This window comes from Erpetoichthys calabaricus, chromosome 15 (genome assembly GCF_900747795.2).
Source record: "Erpetoichthys calabaricus chromosome 15, fErpCal1.3, whole genome shotgun sequence".
In the NCBI taxonomy this organism is placed as follows: domain Eukaryota; kingdom Metazoa; phylum Chordata; class Cladistia; order Polypteriformes; family Polypteridae; genus Erpetoichthys; species Erpetoichthys calabaricus.
Genome location: NC_041408.2, coordinates 82,202,078 through 82,223,980, shown reverse-complemented (window position 1 = coordinate 82,223,980; position 21,903 = coordinate 82,202,078). Strand labels below are relative to the sequence as shown.

At 37.6% G+C, this 21,903-nt stretch overlaps 1 protein-coding gene across 1 annotated transcript in view; it reads left to right on the top strand.

The window, feature by feature from the left end:
- Positions 1-21,903, top strand: part of birc6 (baculoviral IAP repeat containing 6) — a 255,776-nt gene that overhangs the window by 124,096 nt on the left and 109,777 nt on the right. Inside the window, 5 exon segments of the mRNA XM_051919229.1 lie at positions 3,808-3,916; positions 4,315-4,536; positions 7,085-7,877; positions 11,338-11,481; positions 14,451-14,580. Coding sequence (XP_051775189.1) covers positions 3,808-3,916; positions 4,315-4,536; positions 7,085-7,877; positions 11,338-11,481; positions 14,451-14,580 — 1,398 coding nt within the window.

Sequence of the window (21,903 nt, the reverse complement as noted above, 5' to 3'; positions counted from 1 at the left end):
AAAACTGAAACTGAACCAGTGCTTGAATCGAGAGTTAGTGATTTGGTCATCAGATGTTGACACAGACAATGAAATCGATAACTGTTTGATAGATTTCGACCTGACAAGTTTTAGTGATATTAATTTTTGGTTTTGGCTTCGGCTTCATACTGCTGCTGACAATCTTGCACCTCAGTGTATCCCATTTATTGGTAACCCTGGTCTAAAGATGTCTGTTGACAGTGTCAAAAAAAAAAAAAAAAAAGTCACAATAAACCATTCAGACAGTTGCTGGTAGCTTGTCGCTGCAGATGACATGTGGGTGTTTTTCAGTCCCTTGTTAACCAGTCTGGAGACTGTACTGGTCCACAAACCGGTTCTTGCAGACTCCCATATTTGGCAAAGTTACATGCGAGTGTCGTTTTTGACTCCTTATGAAATACATGTACTTCACAATTAATGATGACAACGAAGAAGCCAATCATCCAGCACTGAAACTGAACAAACTGTGGAATGTGTATCAGGTGATATGCAAAAGGTGTATGTTCCCAGTTGTGATGTTACTGCTGACAAAAGTGTTGTGTGCTACAAGGAAAGGCTGTTGTGGATACAGTATGTATCATCCAAATGGGCATGAATCTGTTTCAAGTTGTACATGTTGTGTGAAGCAATATCTAGGTACATCTGGAATATGACAAAATAATCTTTTGACATCTGCTTGAATGGTGCCTAAGTGTACTGAGGACTGTTTCTGCATCAGTACAGAGTGGACACTAGACATATCTTTCCTATTGTAATTATGTTGATGTTTTGGTATTTACATATTCCACATAACATTTTTTATTTAAAAAAAACAAACAAAAAAACTCAATGCTTTTGGCTCATTTTACTGATGGCAAACATCACACTGAGGAGATTACATATTCCATTTTGTTCCAGAAGAGGTCTTCGCACTGGTTTATCTCTCTCAGACCTAGAGCTTTCATCGTTTATATTTCATTCATAAGTTGATGTTCATCTAGCTCCCCATCCAACCTCTCCTTCATTGAAAATTAAACCTCATTTATGTAAACTTGGACCACTAATAATCTCATAGTATGACTGAAATGATTATTCAATGTGATGAGCTTTTGTCAATGGATATTTCTGCTATAGAATATTTGAATACTTTTTCAAGTGATCCTCCATGTACAGGTCTCTACAGGACATCTTTCCTTTTCTGACCTTCTTCTCAAGCCTGCTTTTTAAGGGCCTGTGCCTCTTTTGCCAAATCTCAGACCAAACCTTAATTTTGCTCACTTTCAGCCGGAGTATAGCTAGGAGAAAGCAAGTTCATTTTTGGCTTGTTATACTCTGGATCAGCCAAAAACATAATTTGAACATTTTGGTAGTGAACTAATAATTGGATAAAATGCTTGGTTTTACAGTTCATTGATTTTTATGTTCACTTGACACTTTTGCAGAGGAGCTGAAGTAGGCTTAAAAGAGAGAGTACTTCTAATAGAAAGTACATTTCTGAGTACATATTAATAAATTGTAAACATGCCTTGCAGAAGTATTAACTACAGTAATATAAAGTCCGCTCTGCACGTTTGCATATAAAGTAAAAATCCTTCTAGCTTTGGTACCTATGGCGTCCAATTTTCCAGCAGAAAAGTAATTAAAATCACAATGAAATGCACACAAAATACAAGAAGCTCTGATTCATATAGTGCTGTGAATTTAGCAGCACAGAGCACAACATGGGAGACAACCCTGGACGAGGCTCCAGTTTATAGGGCTGTGCTATAATTGGTAAATAGAAGTACACTCTCTACAATATTCTGTTTTCTTTCAATGAAAAATTTCAGAAGAGTGCAACATGAATAAAGAAATGAATTGCACTGCAGACTTCTCACAGTAATTCAGATAACTACAAAATAAAGTTTTACATCCTCTTAATCAAATGAAACAACTAGTCAATTAGTGCAAAGCACTTGAACACAAATATCCACATTCAGTCCCACTGGCTACTCCCAATCAGAAATAACCTACTAATTTTCTGAGAGAGGCTCTAATTAAAAAATTCATCCTTCAAAATCTTGCATTTTTTTAGTTTGACAAAACTTTAATTTTTTTCCTACCAGAACAGGCATATAAACTGCCTTCTACATATACTGTATGTTTTGCTTAACATCCATCCATCCATTATCCAACCCGCTTTATCCTAACTACAGGGTCACGGGTAGGGACTTGGGATTCAGGGACATTTTTCATTCCCACCTTCCCGGGAATTAAATTGCTATAATTCACAGGAAAACGGGAACGGCCAAGCTCACATATATAACGTATAAAAATCGATCAAGAAATAACAGTTATAGCTGAAAATAATGAAGTGGCGTGGTTTTTTGACCCACGGTGTAGTGTGTTGCTCATTAATTCATTGAACAACAGACCAGCAGCAGTCAGTCTCCCGGCTCCCAGTAAGACTGAGCACAGTGGACGGGGCAGAGTTCATTGATGTCTGTGCTGTTGACAGCTTTGAACAGGCACTTGAAATTGCAATGCGTCCGTCTGTTGCATCCTCATTATCTGTTGCAAGAAACTTGTCATCACAGAATGATAACAAGAAACTGGATACATCAGTAAAAGCTGAAATGGAGGTGTTTCAGAGCAATGGCAAGCGCGGGCGTTGTTTAGAACAAGTGTATCAGTATCTGATGACTGTGCTGCCTACTTCAGTGGAGGCAGAGCGTGCTTTCTCAGCGGCTGGTGTACTGTGCACGAAGGTGCGCTCTCGCCTGGACGACCGCTCGCTGGACACGTTGTGCTTTCTACGCTCTTATTACCGCAACTAAAGATACATGTACTTATATGACAGCATGAACTGCTTGTAGATAAGGTTAGTCTTTTATTTGTGTCAACATATTGCAGTAGTTTTATTAAATAAAAGTGTCGGTTGTTCTAAAACCATTCACATGTGAGATGCCCAGGATTCCTGAATTCCCGGGAATGGATAACCCGTCCGGGAATGGATTCCCTAGTCACGGGGGTCTGCTGGAGCCAATCCCAGCCAACACAAGGCAGGAAACAGACGCCAGGCAGGGTGCCAGCCCACCTTCTGCTTAACATTATTATCTAATTTTTCTCTGACCTCCTTTTCTTTCTCCCTTTGGGTCTTTGTGTGGTTATATAACAATTCAGAATTTGCTTTGAGGTCAAGGGGTTGGTTGTGAGTGTGTTATACTATTGGGGTGGGTTTTATATACTTCTATGAAAATTCTAGCATGTGTCTTGGAGTTGTGTATTTTCTTAAGTATGTTCTAATAAAAATGTGGTCGCAAAAAGCGTCAGTATGGAGTGTCCACACATACATTTTCTGACATAGGAAAAAAAACAGTGGGTAAAGGTTTGACATTTTGAACTGTGACATTGTTTACTACTGTTTGTTCTAAGTTGCTAATCTTTGAATACCTCCCAAGTCTAATTCAAAGCCAGCATTTTTTTTGCGTAGTGTTATAGAAGTCTGAGACAATTTTAATATTATTGTAAACAGTGTAATTTGTGCAGAATGAGGCTGTAATTTGTTAGATTTAAGATAAGAAAATAACATTGCCTACAATCAAATGGAACTTGTACAACAAATGTTTTTTTAGACAAACTAGAAAAACAAAATGAAATGAAAAATCAGAAAGTTAATAAAAGGAAAGCAACAAATCAGACTTCAACCCCCACTTAAAATGAGGCTGTAATTTGGTGCAGGATTATTTGCGTTTAAACTGCTACTAACTTTGAAGAAAACCAATATAGTGTGATTTTTAAAATGCACACTTTATTTTTCTCCTATAGATTTGAACAGTCCGTTGCTCTTTGGCAGACTGAATGGCCTTTCTTCTGATTCAACCATTGACATTCTATACCAGCTTGGAATAACTCAGGATCCTGGTACAAAAGACAGGTAGAAAAAAAATTAGTTGAATTTATTCTGTGTGCCGTGTTGTTCTTTTGTGTTTTTGTTTTTTTTTGCATTTTTAGGTATCGGTATTAAATTAAGAAATAATGTTTTGCTGTGTTCACATGCATGGCATTTCTAAGATGACTTTACTATTGCACATTATCCGGTAGTGATTTTTGGCTAAAGGGGAAGTTAGTGATGCCTTTTTAAGTGCAATTGCTGATACGTTAGCTCAGCATGAGCTACCTATCAATGTATTTTTAAATATTCCTTTGTATTTCTGAACTGAAAAAATACATTATCACAATTTTGTCAATTGTATTTCTATGTATTTCTCAATTGATAATTTTACAGTTGTGTGAATTGTATTAATTTTTACATGCTACTTTTTATTACCTTAGGATCCAAGCTTTGCTTCAGTGGGTTCATGATTCTTCAAGAGTTGCTGCATTGAAAAAAAGCGGGCATATTAGTTACATCAATCCCATCAGCTCACCCAGAGAATATGGTCTTCTGATGCCTTCTCCTTCTCATTTGCATTGTGTAGCTGCCATTCTTTGGCATAGTTACGAGCTGCCTGTGGATTATGACCTACCTGTTTTACTTAACAGGGAGTTGTTCGAGTGAGTATATTGGTCTTCTGTTTTGAAATTGATAGAAAAAGTTTTTCTTTTTTCCTCCCAAATTTATAAGGGAAACAGTGTTACAGAAGTTTTTGTTGTATCAAAGCTTTTATTGATTATGATTACATTTGAATGATGTGTCTTTTGTACTTTTATTAACAAGCAGCACAAAACCTCCAAGGGATTAGCTGTACAAGACATTTTTTTTTTAAAGTTTATATTCATAAGAAAGCTTACATTTTAAGACAATATGCCTCTTTTTACAATTCCCTGTCATTATGTTGTGGTGTGGTGCTGGAACAAAATTGAATAAACTTGAAAATTTTCAAATGCACTTCTCTAACTTGTCTAAAGAAGAACAAATTTACCATGGAGTTAAATGACCATACCTCAATAAAGAAGTTTAAGAGTAGTTGATCTAAAAAGTTACGTAATCTAAACAATGCTTAGCAAAGTAAATCTGAAATAAAATGAAAAATGACTCATGCTAACAATTAATTTCTACTGCATACCTACTGAGTGAGATTTTACAGTATGAGAATAACTGTTCCATTTCATTCTTTGCATTGAAAATGACAACAGTTTAATACCTTGTGTTCTCACCCCAAACACCCAAACCGAGTCAAAGTATTCTATGAGAAAGTTTACTGTAAATTTATTTTTTAGTATCAGATTCTTCTTGTTACGTGATGTGGGTGTGCTGCACACTTTAAAACACTATTGAAAATGATGAAAGAATCTGAACGAAGAACTCAGAAACTAAATGAGTGTTTATACACTTTGCATGATTACTTAATTTCATTCTTAATTCTGCTTAACTAGTTCAGGGTTGTAGCATGAAAAACTACATCAGGCAAAAATATTCAAATCCCCACATATCTAGCTGTACTCGACATTCATGTGAAACAGATATAATGTATGATTTTTTCACTCGTTGCATGGCACCATACTGTAAAATATCTCTACAGTCAAAAACTGCAAAATACTTCCTTGTATTAAAATAGCAACTAATGCTCATACCCTATTAATAACTATAAGTACTTGATGGTTACATCACCATATCTACAACAGTGTTGCAACCTGTGGTACATGCAGAATTATTGATTGGTATGCAAGCAGCAAATAAAAAGCCAGGAACAGTAAGCAGGAATGAAAGAAACAAGAGAGTCCTGCTGTGCAAAGGGAAGAGAAAGATTTTCCCATTTGCAGTTAGACTCCAAGAAGCACTTCCAAAGGTTAAACGTTTGGCTTTGCATTGGCTATGTCTATTACTTAATAATCTTGCATGGTTTAACTTATAAAGGATCAGAATCCTACTGTGCTTCAAAGGCTGAAAAATGCTTTCATTACTAATGACTAATAACTAATAACCATCACATAACTTTTGATGACATTATAGAATATGAAATTCATTAATGAATTTGAGAGCATGATGTAGTTAACAATTAGCTGTCACTCAGTTCACTAGGCATTGGCACCTGTCCTAGCTTCAAGGAACATAAGACAGAATTCAACCTTGGATGGGGGGCACCAACCTTGCAATCACATTATTCCAAAATAAAATGTTGCTGAGTTTGGGTTTCAAAATTTTCAGACAGATGTATGTTAAATGTTTTGAAGCACAGGGCAGGTTTCTCCAGTCATATGAGATGTAGCATTTCAACAAAAGCACATAATTTCACAGATTGTAAATCAGTGGAGCTACTAAAATGACAGTTATTTTCTGAGTATGAATCAGCAAACACTACTATTGTAGTATTATGTTATTGATTTATTTCTTTCGGAAGCAAAAGAAATTCATACATACTTTGTTAGTATATCAACTAAAATTTGACTGAAAGCCCGTATGACATGCATTTGAATGATAAACGGGTGAATGCAATGTTGTCACCAGTAGTTAAGAGTAATTTCTGCATGTAAAGAGACTTACATGACCATGATCAAAAGCAAAGTGTGAACTTATTTTTCTTTTTATCTGTTTATTATGCTTTTGATTTACATGTTCAACCTGTTAGTCTTAATTTGAAATATTATATTCTGTCCTTGGTGGATCTCTGCTGCACCTGTAGCACAATTACTGTTTTTAACTAAATGTCAAAGTGTCTTTTTGCTTCTTTCCACAGCACTGTTATTCTTTTTGTTGTTATATATCTTGTGTATCACCAGACATAAAATTTCTAGCATATCACCATTGAACAAATCCCCTGGGTCTGTTTGTGTTATTTTTTAGTGACTGCAGAATAGTCCATTTTGTTAATGTAGGAAAATATTCACCTACTAATGATCAACAGGACTAAATGACACAATATAATAAGCCATGTTTTAGCATCAATTAATAGAATAAATGAAAAGTGTCAAAAGAGAAATTAGTGAATCTGGTTTGATTTTAGCAGATTATCCTAAACTTTCAAATGAAAATCAGTTCTACTATTGGTATCAGTGAGGTAAACGATTGATTGTATCATAAATAAAAGTTGTTCTCAGTCTAATGTTTTGAATAAATTATTTTGAAACCTATTTTTTCAGCTCCCTTTGTATTTTTTTTCAGGCTTCTCTACAACTGGTCTATGTCTCTTCCATGTAACATGGTTTTGAAGAAAGCAGTTGACAGCTTAATTTGCTCTATGTGCTACATTCACCCAAACTATTTTTCTTTGTTGATGGCTTGGATGGGCATTACTCCTCCTGTGCAGACTCAGCATCGACTGTCAATGACTGATGACAGCAAAAAAAAAGACCTTGATGTTGGCTTAACAGATGATTCAAAAAATGCACAGGCTTCCATCTGCCTTACAGAGTCCCACTTAGCTACACTTGCTGCAGCTTCACAGTCTCCGAAAGCAATCAAACAGTTGTTGGAATCTGGTTTGCCTTCTTTACTTGTTCGAAGCCTGGCAAGCTTTTGTTTTGGACTCCTGACATACTCTGATTGTCCATTGCCTTCTCTTGAATTTCCTTTTGAAAGAACTAGACGGTACCACTCCCAGCAGCCTCCAGTTAAAGTACCACTGACAGCAGACTTAGTTGCTCCAGTTCTTCGATTTCTCACTGATGTGGGTAACAGCCACGCAATGAAAGACTGGTTAGGAGGACCAGAGGTGAATCCACTGTGGACAGCTCTCCTTTTCTTGTTATGCCACTCTAGTGCTAGTGCTGGAGGTCATTTAACTAATAACCATCAGCCTTCTGCCCAGCCTTCAGGATCTAGATATTCATTGGCTTCATCGTCTGCAGGAAATATCTTGACCACACAGCAAAGGACTGCCTTTGAAAATGCAGCGGTTGCTTTCTTCTTGCAATGCATCTCTTGTCATCCAAACAATCAAAGGCTAATGGCTCAGGTTAGTGCACTTATCTCTATAATGCCTAATCAAATACTAAATCTTAAGATGTGAAAACCACTACATTTACAGTGGATAAAGAATCACCCCCTTTGAAAATATTCACGTTTTGTTGCTTTACAGCATAAAATGAAAACACAATGTTTTTTCAGCAATTTTTACTCAATGTAATCTATAACATACAAGGCAAAGATATATAAGCAACAGTTTAGAAAAATAATAAACGAGTCACTGACATTGGTAAAGGATCTCCACCCGCCCAAACAATACTTGTATAAAGTCAATCAGGTGTAAGTAATCGCCTTCTCCATTACACACTAAGGTAACTGGCATCCTTTCCACCTGTGATCAATTGTAATCCGTTTAGCAGGTGCTTGCCTGACTTAGTTTAAATTTTCATTATGTAAAATGGAAACTCAGATAGATGTCAAGACAATTGTGAAATCTATGAAGATTGTGAAGAATTTAATGCTGAACTGGCATCAATGAAAATGATGTGGAAACTGTGTGGATGTACAGTAGTGTGTTTTAAGTTACTCTTACCTGTTTGAATGGTGAGTTTGTCTTAAAAATTGTTTGGTTATACTGTCGCCATATTCTTAGGTTTGTACTGTAAAGTAAACTTCATGTCATACTTGGATACATCATTGTCAAAATACCACAAATACAAATTGCATTACTTGGTAGACTCACTCACCCATTTAATTCAGCCCAGGGATGGTTCAGAAAAGCATACATGTTAATTATAGCCATTTAAGATTCTGAACACACTCTCTAGTTCACATGTCTTCATTTGTGGAAGGAGCCAGCACTGCCAAAAACAATTACAGTTGTTAGTCCAAACTGATAATTGGATCCAGTATTTAAACTATTAAAATCCTAAAAAATATTGTGCTTGTTTTTTATATTTGCTTCCTAAACTTTATTTTCTCTGTTATCCATTTTACGTTTTAGGCCGGGCAATTGTTTACTGGCAGCTGCGATTTATTTAATTTTTGTTTTGTTGTTTTGTCATTAGTCATTCAAGAATATAAGCATGTTTATGTGGTATCTGTGGGACTTGAAACAGCACCTCCTTGTGCAACTCAACAAAGAAGCAATCATGCAACATACACTTTGTTACTTTATTTTATGGTGTTTGAATAATGTTACTTTATTTAGTGCAGGTATCACATGTGCTCAGTTGTGAGTACCCTGTGAGAAGTCCACATTTTGGGGCTAGGCTAGGTTGTGCCCAAGCTGCTCAGTTTTGCCTACAGCAAGGTACAATCTCTCCTCAGGCAGGGCTATGACAAGAATTCACTGGATTCCTTTAGTTATGCCTACCATGATCCTTTTTGTTACATCTTCACTGCTCAAATTTCCATGGTGAATGGAATGAAATAATCACTCCCTTAGCAGTCATGTTTAAGCAATGCTGTATTAACTAAACTTTAATATTTGATTGCTTCACAAATATAAATTAATTTAAATTGTTGCTTTAGCTATATAAAAAGGAAACATGAATATAAATATATTTATGGTGACGTTTTGTCGTTCGTTCGTTCGTTTTGTTAATCCAGTATTATAATAAATCAAGCAAGTGCCTTGCCCAGCAGTAACAGCGGCAGCTTTGTTTGTGGAATGGCTCCACCTCCGGAGTGCATCACCGTGTGCAGGTTAACAGGCATTGGAATTCTTGAAGCACTTGTAGCTTGATTGCAGTGATTATCAGTGTTGAATTTAAGATGAACTTGGCTTTTGTCATCCCTGCCACCCCTAGTAAATTACCAGGGTCACTCCTTGAAAGCTGGTTAGTGACATTTACCTATAATAATCAGACTACAATAAAGTTAAGCATGTGGAAAGTTTTTTTTGTCAAGCCATTTAAGACCGTTTTCCTTATTGTAAGATTTATTAACTTTCCAAGAAATTTGTATTTACTTTTTTTTTTTTTTTTTTAAGCTTGTTTTAAGAAATTTTGTCAAGTCAATTTTGCCCACCACTTTGGCAGATTTTTTTTCCTTCCACTAAATAAAAGTAAAACAACTTCAGTTTCAAGTTGTTTTTTTTCCTGTCTAGTATTTGCATATGCATTTTTTCAGAAAAAAAAATCAAACAAAAAGTTATTTGCAGTTTTTTAATTTTAGTGTAATATAGCACAAGCTGACTTTTGAGGGTGACAAGTTTTGTTTTTCTAAATAGATGTATATTGTTCAAGCAGGCTACTTGGTAAATATTGATCTTTATAATTAATAGTATTGCACATATTATGAAATTGTACTCTGCAGGTTAAATTTCTGTCCACAGTGTGAGTGCAGTTAGAGGAAAACAACTTTCCTTATTATGCAGAGATATGAGTTCAAAATACAAGTTGCAATGTCAATAATAAGATGAACGAATTGGGGGGCTGAGTTTGAGCATACCTGGCCCAATTTGGTTAAAATTACTTTAATGTATTTTTGCTCTAAACTATTTGAAATAAATATGTATCACTGCAAGTTACTGTAACAATTTTCTAATCTAAACAGAGGGTCACAGCAAACCTTCTTGCAATGGCATGTATGGATGTGCCATCCTGGAGGAGCTGGGCTACCTGTACAACCTGAATTAACTACAGGTACCACCTCATGTTACCAGTAGTGTCAAGGACACTGACAAAATGAAAAACTAGAGAAGCATTAGTCAGGAAGGATCAGGAAAAGCAGTTGTCTGTGGCCCCCATTCCCTTTTGGAGGTTGTCTTTCTGTTGCCTCTTCTCTGCGCCTGTTGTCACTTTCATTTGCACCAAAGCAGGTGAAGTTGATTCACAATCGCTTATGCTTCCTAACTGGGCAGCCTGATATCCCTGAAGCTTAATTGACTTGGTGCTAGATTGTGATGATTAAGTGTTTTCTTCATTTTTTTGAGCAGTATATTTACTATTTATTTTTGTTCTCTGATATGAAACAGTCAAGCTGCTGTAGTTAATCCCTGTGCAATAAATGGGCTATGATGTTTTAGGCCAGTGCTTACCTTTTTATCTTAATTTATTTAAGATATTACACAGTACATTTATGGTTACAAGTCAGACCAAATTTCACAGTGTCTTAAAATGGCACAAGAACTTTGTCACTTTTAACCTCATAATCTACTGTGCTTGATTTTTAAATTGAATTTTCTTTTGGGTGTACTGGCACCATGTCCGGGGTTGTTTCTTAACTTGTGCCTTTTGCTGCCAGGTTATTCTCCTTTTCTAATGACCTTAAATTGGATTATGCGGTTTGAGCATGTGCATATGAGAAACCTTACCTAATTGCTTACTTATGTATGTAATTTTGTGAAACACAACCATAAATTTTAGTACCTTATTAAATTTTATTCTGTCAGATATTTTTCTTAGAAATTGTGGTCTTCATCACAATATTCAATTTTTCTCTGATTTGTCTATTTTTCTAATTATACATCTGAAAGCTTATTCCAAACTACTGTTTCTTCTTAGGTTCTTTGTGACCTGTTTCAGTCTGCTCCACAACAAAGTAATGTACCCACATCTGGCAACATTTCAGGCTTCATCCGAAGGCTTTTCTTGCAATTGATGTTAGAAGATGAGAAGGTTACAGTCTTTCTTCAGTCTCCTTGTCCGGTGAGTGCTATAGTCACTGCCCATTTGAGAAAGATACCATTGTCACAATTTTAAGACTAAGGCAACAAAAAACCGTATGATAACCTGAAATTATTTCCTGAAACAATATCTGTTATCTCAGACTAACTTTTTGAATATTTACCACACAGAAATACATGCGAGGTGAGACACAAAAATAACTGGACTGGGCTTGGGGCTTTTCCTGGAAAACCTTGTGGAGGTCGGCCGGACATTAATCATAGAACTATATCCCCTCCTACACGGCCTCTCAAACCGCCAACTGGCTAAGTATATCCTGTGAATAGCCCAGTCAGTATTTGCACAGCAATCACTACACGAGTTACTGCGATAATTTCGGGTGAAAAAATCAAAACCGCGAATCAACATCAAATTTTTCTCGAATGTTCTCATTTTCTGTAAACCAGTTTTTGACTGACAAAAACAATCCTGTCCTTGATCATCCTCCCTGTTCACCCGATTTTAGCTCCCTGTGATTTTTACTTGTTCCTGAAAATCAAAAGTTACCTGAAGGGAACACATTTTTCTTCAATGAATGAAGTGAAGACAAAAACAGCAAGCCTGTTGAAGAGCCTCAAGCAAGAAGGCTTCCATCCATCCATCCATCCATCCATCCTCTTCCACTTATCCGAGGTTGGGTCGCGGGGGCAGCAGCTTAAGCAGCGATGCCCAGACTTCCCTCTCCCCAGCCACTTCTTCTAGCTCTTCTGGGAGAATCCCAAGGTGTTCCCAGGCCAACCGGGAGACATAGTCCCTCCAGCGTGTCCTGGGTCTTCCCCGGGACCTCCTCCCGGTTGGACCTGCCCGGAACACCTCACCAGGGAGGCATCCAGGAGGCATCCTGGTCAGATGCCCGAGCCACCTCTTCTGACTCCTCTTGATGCGGAGGAGCAGCAGCTCTACTCTGAGCCCCTCCCTGATGACTGAGTTTCTCACCTTATCTTTAAGGGAGGAAACTCATTTCAGCCGCTTGTATTCGCGAGCTCGTTCTTTCGGTCACTACCCATAGCTCCTGACCATAGGTGAGGGTAGGAACATAGATCGACTGGTAAATTGAGAGCTTTGCCTTACGGCCTAGCTCCTTTTTCACCATGATAGACTGATGCAGAGCCCGCATCACTGCAGATGCTGCACCGATCCACCTGTCGATCTCACGCTCCATTCTTCCCTCACTCGTGAACAAGACCCAGAGATCTTGAACTCCTCCACTTGAGGCAGGATCTCGCTCTCAACCTTGAGAGGGCACTCCACCCTTTTCCGGCTGAGGACCATGGTCTCGGATTTGGAGGTGCTGATTCCCATCCCAGCCACTTCACACTCAGCTGCAAACCGATGCAGAGAGAGCTGAAGATCATGGCCTGAAGATCATGGCCTGATGAAGCAAACAGGACAACATCATCTGCAAAAAGCAGTGACCCAATCCTGAGTCCACCAAACCGGACCCCCTCAACACCCTGGCTGCGCCTAGAAATTCTGTCCATAAAAGTTATGAACAGAATCGGTGACTTCGAAGAGCTCCTCAATCCCACTAATATGCCTTCCAACGAGAAAGCAGAGCCTGGGGACTCGGAGGTGGGCTCCCCCATCTCTGGGACTGAGGTCACCGAGGTGGTCAAAAAACTCCTTGGTGGCAGGGTTCCGGGGGTGGATGAAATACGCCCAGAGTTCCTCAAGGCTCTGGATGTTGTAGGGCTGTCTTGGTTGACACGTCTCTGCAACATCGCATGGACATCAGGGACAGTGCCTCTGGATTGGCAGACCAGGGTGGTGGGGGGACCGGAGGGTGTGTTCCAACTACAGAGGGATCACACTCCTCAGCCTCCCTGGAAAGGTCTATTTGGGGGTTCTGGAGAGGAGGGTCCGTCGGATAGTCGAACCTCGGATTCAGGAGGAATAGTGTGGCTTTCGTCCTGGTCGCGGAACAGTGGACCAGCTCTACACCCTTAGCAGAGTCCTGGAGGGTGCATGGGAGTTCGCCCAACCAGTCTACATGTGTTTTGTGGACTTGGAAAAGGAGTGTCCCTCGGGGAATCCTGTGGGGGGTGCTCCTGGAGTATGGGGTACCGGACCCCCTGATAAGGGCTGGTTCGGTCCCTGTACAACCGGCGTCAGAGCTTGGTCTGCATTGCTGGCAGTAAGTCGAACCCGTTTTCAGTGAGAGAAGAAGGCTTCCAGCACTGTTTCAATCAATGGAAGATACGTATGGTGCAATGTAGAGATAGGGAGAGGGAGCATATAGAAGGTGACAATGTTTAGAATGCTGTGATTCATCAAAAATTTTTTTTTTTTTTTTTTTTTTTTTTTTTTACTAATCCAGTTATTTTTGTGTCTCACCTCGTAAATATGGTAATGGAAAAATATATTGTTCAAAAGAAGTTGAAAATGTGTTTGTGAAGTTAAGTATAAATATGACAACCAACAATTCTCTTTTCTATATCTTTATTCCTGCCTTGCAGTTTATTAGGTTTCATTACAGCATAAAAATCTTTCAGTAGTTAGCTTTTTATATGCTTCCATTTTTATGCAAGGCTGTTTGTCCTGGTGTACTAATTTCAGGTTTTATAAATTCTGGCTTTTGCAACATTATAATTGAATATTAATTAAAATAAATTAATCAAGCAAATGCTTTTCTGTAAAACCTGCTATGACAAGAAAGTTTTCTTTCCTTTACATTTTTATTTTGTATGATTTTAGTTTACGTTTACAGTATATTCTTCACACTGAATATCTTTCCAACACTAAAAAAAGGCAACAATATATCCATATTTTACTTGTATTCTACTGGTCATCCATTTTCTGTATTTTTTCTTTTAGCTTGAAAAATATATCTTTACTTAAATGACAAATTTGTGGATCAACAAGTTAATTGTTTATAGTTTAATTCAGTTCTACTTTGTATTTTTGTAATGTATGCTGGACCATTAATTAAAAAAAATTCTGTGGTTTTATAGCTATACAAGGGGAGAATCAATGCCACAAGCCATGTAATTCAACATCCTATGTATGGAGCTGGTCATAAGTTCAGAACTCTTCATCTTCCTATCTCTACAACTTTAGCTGAAGTTCTTGACCGGGTATCGGGTAAGTCGCTTATACTACCCCCCTTTGCTATCTCCCTTGCTTGATTGTGAACTTAAAGTATAATTATTGTCACTTAATGTGAGTTTTGCATTGGAGTTTGTTTGATTGTATTGGATTTTATTTTGTTATTCTTAGTAGATATTTTTTAGCATTTGTGGAATCTTTCATCATGCAAGTTATTTGGGGAGGCACAGTGTCAAAATGGTTAGTGCTGCTGCCTCACAGATAGATCCTGGGTCCACTTTTGCTGTCAGAGTGGAGTTTGCACCTGTTGCTTCTGCTTGCTTGATTTTTCCTCTTGACATCCCAAAATTTGTGCTTATTAGATAATTGGAAGCTATAGACATGCAGATTATGTAGTCTAGATGTGTGTATGAGTAGGGAGTGTAATGGGCATAGCACCCTGTATTGGGCTGACTTCTGTCTTGAGCTGGATAACTACTGCAAAAGGCTTTTACCCCCATGAACATGACTTGGATTTAATAGGTTTGCTGTGTTAGTTTATTTTCAAAAATCGCCATATGTCATCAATGAGCAATTAGCAAAATCAAATTAGCATCAGATTAACAATTTTCTTGGTACTGAGGTGTTTTCTTTGGGTTAAGTTTGTCATTTATTAATCATTATTAAATATGTATAAGCCGTTGTGATCTTTTGCACTTTGGAAAACATAGGTGGCAAAGTGGACATGCTAGGGTTGTGCGGTATACTAGGTCTGAAAAAGTGACAAAAAACACAATTTTTAGAACGGTGCAATACAAGAATTTTGTTAATTTCAGTACCAAAAAAATGGTATTTTTTCAAGCACTTAGAGCTCAAGTCATTTATCTGTGCCCTCTGTGCCCCCTCTGTGTGGACGGAGTGTTGGCTCTGAGGCTAGGGATTTGCACTGGCAATCGGAAGGTTGCTGGTTCGAATCTCGTAAATGCGAAAAGGGACTCTGCTCTGTTGGGCCCTTGAGCAAGGCCCTTAACCTGCAATTGCTCCGTCCTGGGTTTGACGCTAATCTGCATCCATCCCTGCATGTAGGACCTCCAACCTGCAGGGAAAAACTTGGGGGTTGGTGGCAGAATTGACACTCCAGCCACCATAAAAAACCTCACACTGTTCCACTCCATCTGAACTTAGTGTGGTACTGAGGTATCACCCATTGCGAGGCTGCACTCGGGTCCTAATCTGGATCCTAAGTTGGTTTGTGGTGGGTGCGGCAATGCACTGTATCAGTGCGTGCTCCTAACCTCTCTCCTCTGTGCCCCCGCTCTTTGATTTAATATACATATAATATCTAGCTCAAATCACCAAGGGGGACCTGCCTCCCCATCCCCCTGCTCTTTGAAAATACATGATTTGCGGAGTGTGGCAGAGCAGGGAGCAAAGCAGATGTGAGATGGGGCACATTATTTGCTTTTTTACTGCTTTCGTACTAATGCTGAAGTCCAATAACATAGTCAGAATTTTAGTACTGATCCAATACTAGGACATATACAGTGATAGGGCACTTTTGTCAGGTCGACACATACACATAATTAACAGCTAATCTGGTGACATTTACACATGCACTGTGTCAAAGATAGGAGCCCCAAACACTACAAAATGGAGTTGAGGAGCCAAAATAACTAATTCAAGCATACCAGAACCTATACAGGCCAGCCTAGAAGAGACACACCCAATCCAGTTTACTCCCAAGTCAACAGAAGTGCGATTTGCCGTTACTAGGCCTAAAACTGACTGGTTCAAAAAATAAGGTTTAATGTTCAAACATGCCTCAGAAGAGAGAGAAACAAAGTAAAAGGCAACAATGACTCATTATAAACAGAAGTGTTTATTATATGAAAACAAATGGGTGCTCTAAAGAGCAAAAAAAGGAATTGCCTAAAGGCATTCTGAAGGTGAACAAGTCCCAATGGTCTAACAAGTAAATGAGAACCCAAAAAAACAGAGTAAGTAAAATCACAGAACCAGAAAATACAAGAGAAATGATACTTGCATAACACAACTCCAAATAGATTTCAATGAAAATGCTACTAAGAGCTCTTCACAGACAGAATATATTATAGTCAGGGATGAGGCCTTGGCAGCACTGACACCACTTGCGGTGCCACCCTCAAACCATATTTAAAAGACAGTACATAATTACCAACGTAAGAAATAGGGGTTTAAAAAAAATGGATACATTTGAGTATTTCAATATTATGTTTTGTGATATTTTATTGATTTTCAAAAACATGGTAGCGATTTTAAATTACTAGTTTACGTGCAAAGACTTAAAGCACACAGTGGTTCATTTTGTGTTGTGTTTAAACCCTAGATAGCAGTGTTGTAATCTGTCTTCAGCTAGTGCAGCATAAACTGAGACAGGAAGTAGCGTAAGGAAACATCCCTGACTTGTGGGTAGTGACAAACCTAGTTGACTAGTAACATTACCACTGAAGGCTGAATCCAGAGGAGTTAGACTGTCTCTTGCAGGTTAAAAGAGTGCAAGTGTTGGCTCATTTTGGCTTCCATAATGAAGAACACCCTAAGGTGGTCAACAAGAGCCATGCTGCCTGCAAAATTTAAAGAAGCATGAAATGGCAAACATTGAACGAGTGGATCTCTGTCAGCTTCCTTTGGTACAAATTCACACACTAAAGTTAGCAGCAACCTCAACTCGTGCAACCAACATAACTCTGGCAATACTGTAGTTCATTTGCAAAGATACACGCCCTATCAGGGTTGTAGGGAATGAAGGCATTTCCTGTGCATTTGTGACACAAGCCTCTCCCTGAGAATAGTGAGTTTTCTCCACTGCAGGAGGCATCAGTACAGCACAGAGAAGGATCCTGAAAGCTGAGCATGTTGATCAGCTCATCTTCTTCCACAGAAACCTTGACATTAAGAAGTAATCACTGACATACATACAAACTGTAATAGCGTGCAATCCAAGATAAGGATCTGAGAATGTTCACCATCTGTGTATATATTTTTGTACATTTATAAAATATTTTCTTTAGGAAGATTCCTGCAAGCACTTTTCATTTTCATTGATATATGAAGATGTGATTCCTTTGTTCAGATTGTAGAAATAATAGTGTTATGATGTTGGATGTTACAGGGACAATGCATTTTATTTTATTAATTACTTGAGATTGAGAAATGTAAAAACTGGAATGCCTGCTACAACAGAATGTGAACCCTTAAATCAGAATTTAATAAATATACTGCACCCATACAATCAGATTGTGACACAGACTACGAATGCCGTGAACGTAATTACCCCGATCTACATGCTGTCAAATTAACGAACCACACGCCGTGGCGCAACGTTAGGGGCTTTGCCTCTGGCGCTGACGTCCGAGGTTCGATTCCCGAGAGGGAGTGCCGTAGAGTGTGTACGCCTGATGAGCCCAGAATTAGGGCGAAACACGTGTTGCGTACTCTTTGCATTGTTTGACAGTAAACTATTTCAACCATATATATATATATATATATATATATATATATATACAGTGTGTGTGTATATATATATATATATATATATATATATATATATATATATATATATATATATAATATTAGTGTACCATTGTCTGTTTTTTTTTTTTTATTGAAAGTGAAATACAGTTACTGATCAAATGAGGTGTAACCGTTTACCTTGTATATTGTTACACAGATCCAATAAATGAACAGAGCTGTCATATTCATTCTGTTTTTGATGAGCACATCCATCCATTTTCTTTTTTTATATTTTTATTTTATTAATTTTCATTGTAATCATTCCATACAAACAGATCAATTTATAACCCAACAAATTTAAAAACAAATCAAACCCCATCCCTGAGAAGGAGAGCTTAGCTAAAGGAAAATTTCTTTAAGCTTTTTAATAAGGCAACATTAGACAAAAGAAGGGGAGAAGTAAATATCTATATAAATAAGAGATGGAGAAGGGAGTTAAATGCAATAATAGTTAATTCTCTTATTCTAAAATAATATTGATTAAATCCTGCCAAGTTTTGAAAAAATTTTGTACAGATCCTCTAACTGAAAATTAGATTTTTTCCAATTTCAAATAATATAAAACATCAGTTTCCCACTGACTTATAAGAGGAGAATTAGGATTCTTCCAATTTAACAAAATAAGTCTGCGTGCCAAGAGTGTAGTGAATGCAATCACCGTTTGTTTGTCCTTCTCCAATTCAAGTCCATCTGGAAGGACACCAAACACAGCTGTTAGTGGGTTAGGAGGGATTGTGATACTAAGGCTGTCTGAGAGGCACTTAAAAATTTTTGTCCAAAATGATGTTAGTTTGGTGCAGGCCCAGAACATGTGACCCAGTGGGGCAGGAGCTTGGTTGCAGCGCTCGCAGGTTGGATCCTGGCCTGGAAACATTTTGGACAGTTTTAAGCGAGACAGATGAGCTCGATGTATAATTTTTAGTTGAATAATTCTATGCTTTGCGCATATAGAACTTGAGTGAATTCTCTGCTTTGCTACCTTCCACTCCTTTTCTGATATATTGATTAAGAGATCTTCTTCCCAATGTCCTCTTGGATCTTTGAAAGGTAGGGACTCTAATAAGATTTTATATATTGCGGAAATAGTGTTTGTTTCCTCGGAATTGAGCAGTATTTTTTCCAGCATTGTGGAGGGTGCAAGGTGGGGGAAATCGGGCAATTTCTGTTTAACAAAATTTCTAATTTGAAGATAGTAAAAGAAATGTGTAGCTGGGAGGTTAAATTTTGAACGTAATTGTTCAAAAGATGTAAATATGTTGTCTATATAAAGATCTCTGAGCATTTTAATCCCAAAACTTTTCCAGGTATTAAAAACTGGATATACTTGCGAAGGTTGAAAGAGGTGGTTCCCTTGCAGAGGTGCCACTGATAAAAGATTTTCCATCTTAAAATGCTTCCTAATTTGGTTCCATATTCTGAGTGAGTAAAGCACAATTGGGTTATTAGTATATTTGCGATAACTCATTTATTGGAGAGCAGAGCAGGGAATATAAAGAAGTACTACAGGATTTTACTTCTATTGCAGACCAAGCCTGTGTATGTGCATTTATTTGTGTCCAGGTTTTTATGGCTTGTATGTTTGCTGCCCAGTAATAAAACTGAAAATTAGGTAAAGCCATGCCACCGTCTGCCTGAGGTCTTTGTAGGGTCGCTCTTCGGATACGTGGGTGTTTTGAGTTCCAAATGAATGAGGTTATTATTGAATCTAACTGTTTAAAAAACGATTTATTGATATATATTGAAATGTTTTGAAATAAAAAGAGAAGTTTAGGAAGGATATTCATCTTAACAATGTTAATTCTTCCGGCTAGAGTGAGATGAAGGGTTGACCATCTATGCAAGTCTTGCTTAATTTTTTCCATTCAGACGCCAAAATTTTGTTGATAAAGAGCTTTATGTTTACTTGTGATATTTACCCCTAGGTATTTAAACTGATCTGCTATGGTAAAAGGTAGGGTGTCTAATTTAATATTATATGCTTGTGAGTTCACTGGAAAGAGTATACTTTTATTCAGATTAATTCTAAGACCAGATATCTTTTGAAATTCTGTTAGTGCTGTTAAAACAGCAGGGACAGTGTTTTCTGGGTCCGATATATATAAGACCATATCATCTGCATATAGAGAAATTTTCTGTTCCAGTCCTTCTCTGACAATCCCCTTTATCTGATGAGAATTTCGGCAGTGAACCGCCAGTGGTTCAATAGCGATTGCAAACAACAGTGGCGACAAGGGACATCCTTGTCTGGTACCACGTTCTAGTTTAAAGTAGTCTGAGCAAATTTTATTAATACAAACTGAAGCTTCTGGACTGGTATACAGTAGTTTAATCCAAGCACAAATATTCGGGCCAAACCCAAATTTCTTCAATGCAGTGAAAAGGTAATTCCATTCGATCATGTCAAATGCCTTTTCTGCGTCTAATGATAGTAATATCTCTGGGGTGTTTGATTTTGCTGGTGAATATATAACATTAAACAAGCGTCGGAGATTTGAAGATAGATGTCGGCCTTTAATAAATCCAGTTTGATCTTGTGATATTACCGAGGGCAGCACTTTCTCCATCCTTCTAGCTAGGATTTTTGAGAGTATCTTAACATCATTATTCAGGAGTGAAATTGGTCTATATGATGCACATTGTAACAAGTCCTTATTTTGTTTAGGAAAGACGGTGATTAATGCTTGTCGAAATGTTTGAGGTAGTATTTGGTGGTCTTTAGCTTCTGTAAATGTTACCAATAAGAGTGGAGCTAGCTGAGTGGAGAATTTCTTATAAAACTCTACGGGGTAACCATCAGGGCCTGATGATTTCCCGCTTTGTAGTGACTTTATAGCGTCTAGTAATTCTGTTAGCGTTAGAGGTTTATCTAGTTCCTCAGCACTTAAAGCATCTATTTGTGGTATTTGTGAATTATCCAGAAATGCATTAGATTGCGTGTTGTCTTCTTTGGGCTCAGTGGAATATAAAGACTTATAGTAATCTCTAAATGTGTGCATTATTTTATTATGGTCGATGATTTCTTCTCCATTCTTGTTGGTGATCCATCCATTTTCTAACCGGGTTATTCAGTTCAGGGCTCTGGGGACCTCACATACATCCACAGTTACTCATTTGGTTTTGGATGTAGGAGGACTGGCAGCGTTATCAATAATTGTAGCAAGAAAACTTTGAGGCAAGACTGAAAAGGAGTGACTTTTTGTGTTGTCTGTGCCGACAAAGATATGAGCTGCTCTATTGGTTAATACAAAATTAAAATGTATTTAGTGTTTGAATGCTTCAAGGGATGAGGCACGTCTCCCTGTTACTATGACTTGTGCTATGTTAACAGAGACATGTAATTGTTCAAACTCACAGATAGGACAAGCAAAACAGAATGACAAAGTAATATTCAAATTCTAGATAAGCTTAAGCAATAACAAAGTGTGATTACTCTGCAAGAAACCTTGAAATCAGCAGAACAGGGGCTGTTATACAGAAGTTCTGGAAAAAGGATAAAAGTTGCTTTTACACCGGAAGCTTTAGAGTTAAGGCAAATCTTAAAGAAGAAGGGGCAAATCTGTAAAATTGAAAACACCGTGAGTTTCTGACATTTGAAATTTTGATTACTTTGACTCATTTGTTTAATGTTACTGTTTAGTAATGTTTTTTCTAATCAAAAAAATATAAAAATATTCAAATATAAATCATACAATACGAAACGTTATAAACCTAACAGAATGGTTCAATTACAAAGCAGACTTTAAAAGCACATTATTACAAAAACAGCATTAAAAGAAGTTTGTTTATAAGGAAATATCCAGAATTATGTTGAAATTCACTTAATCAACA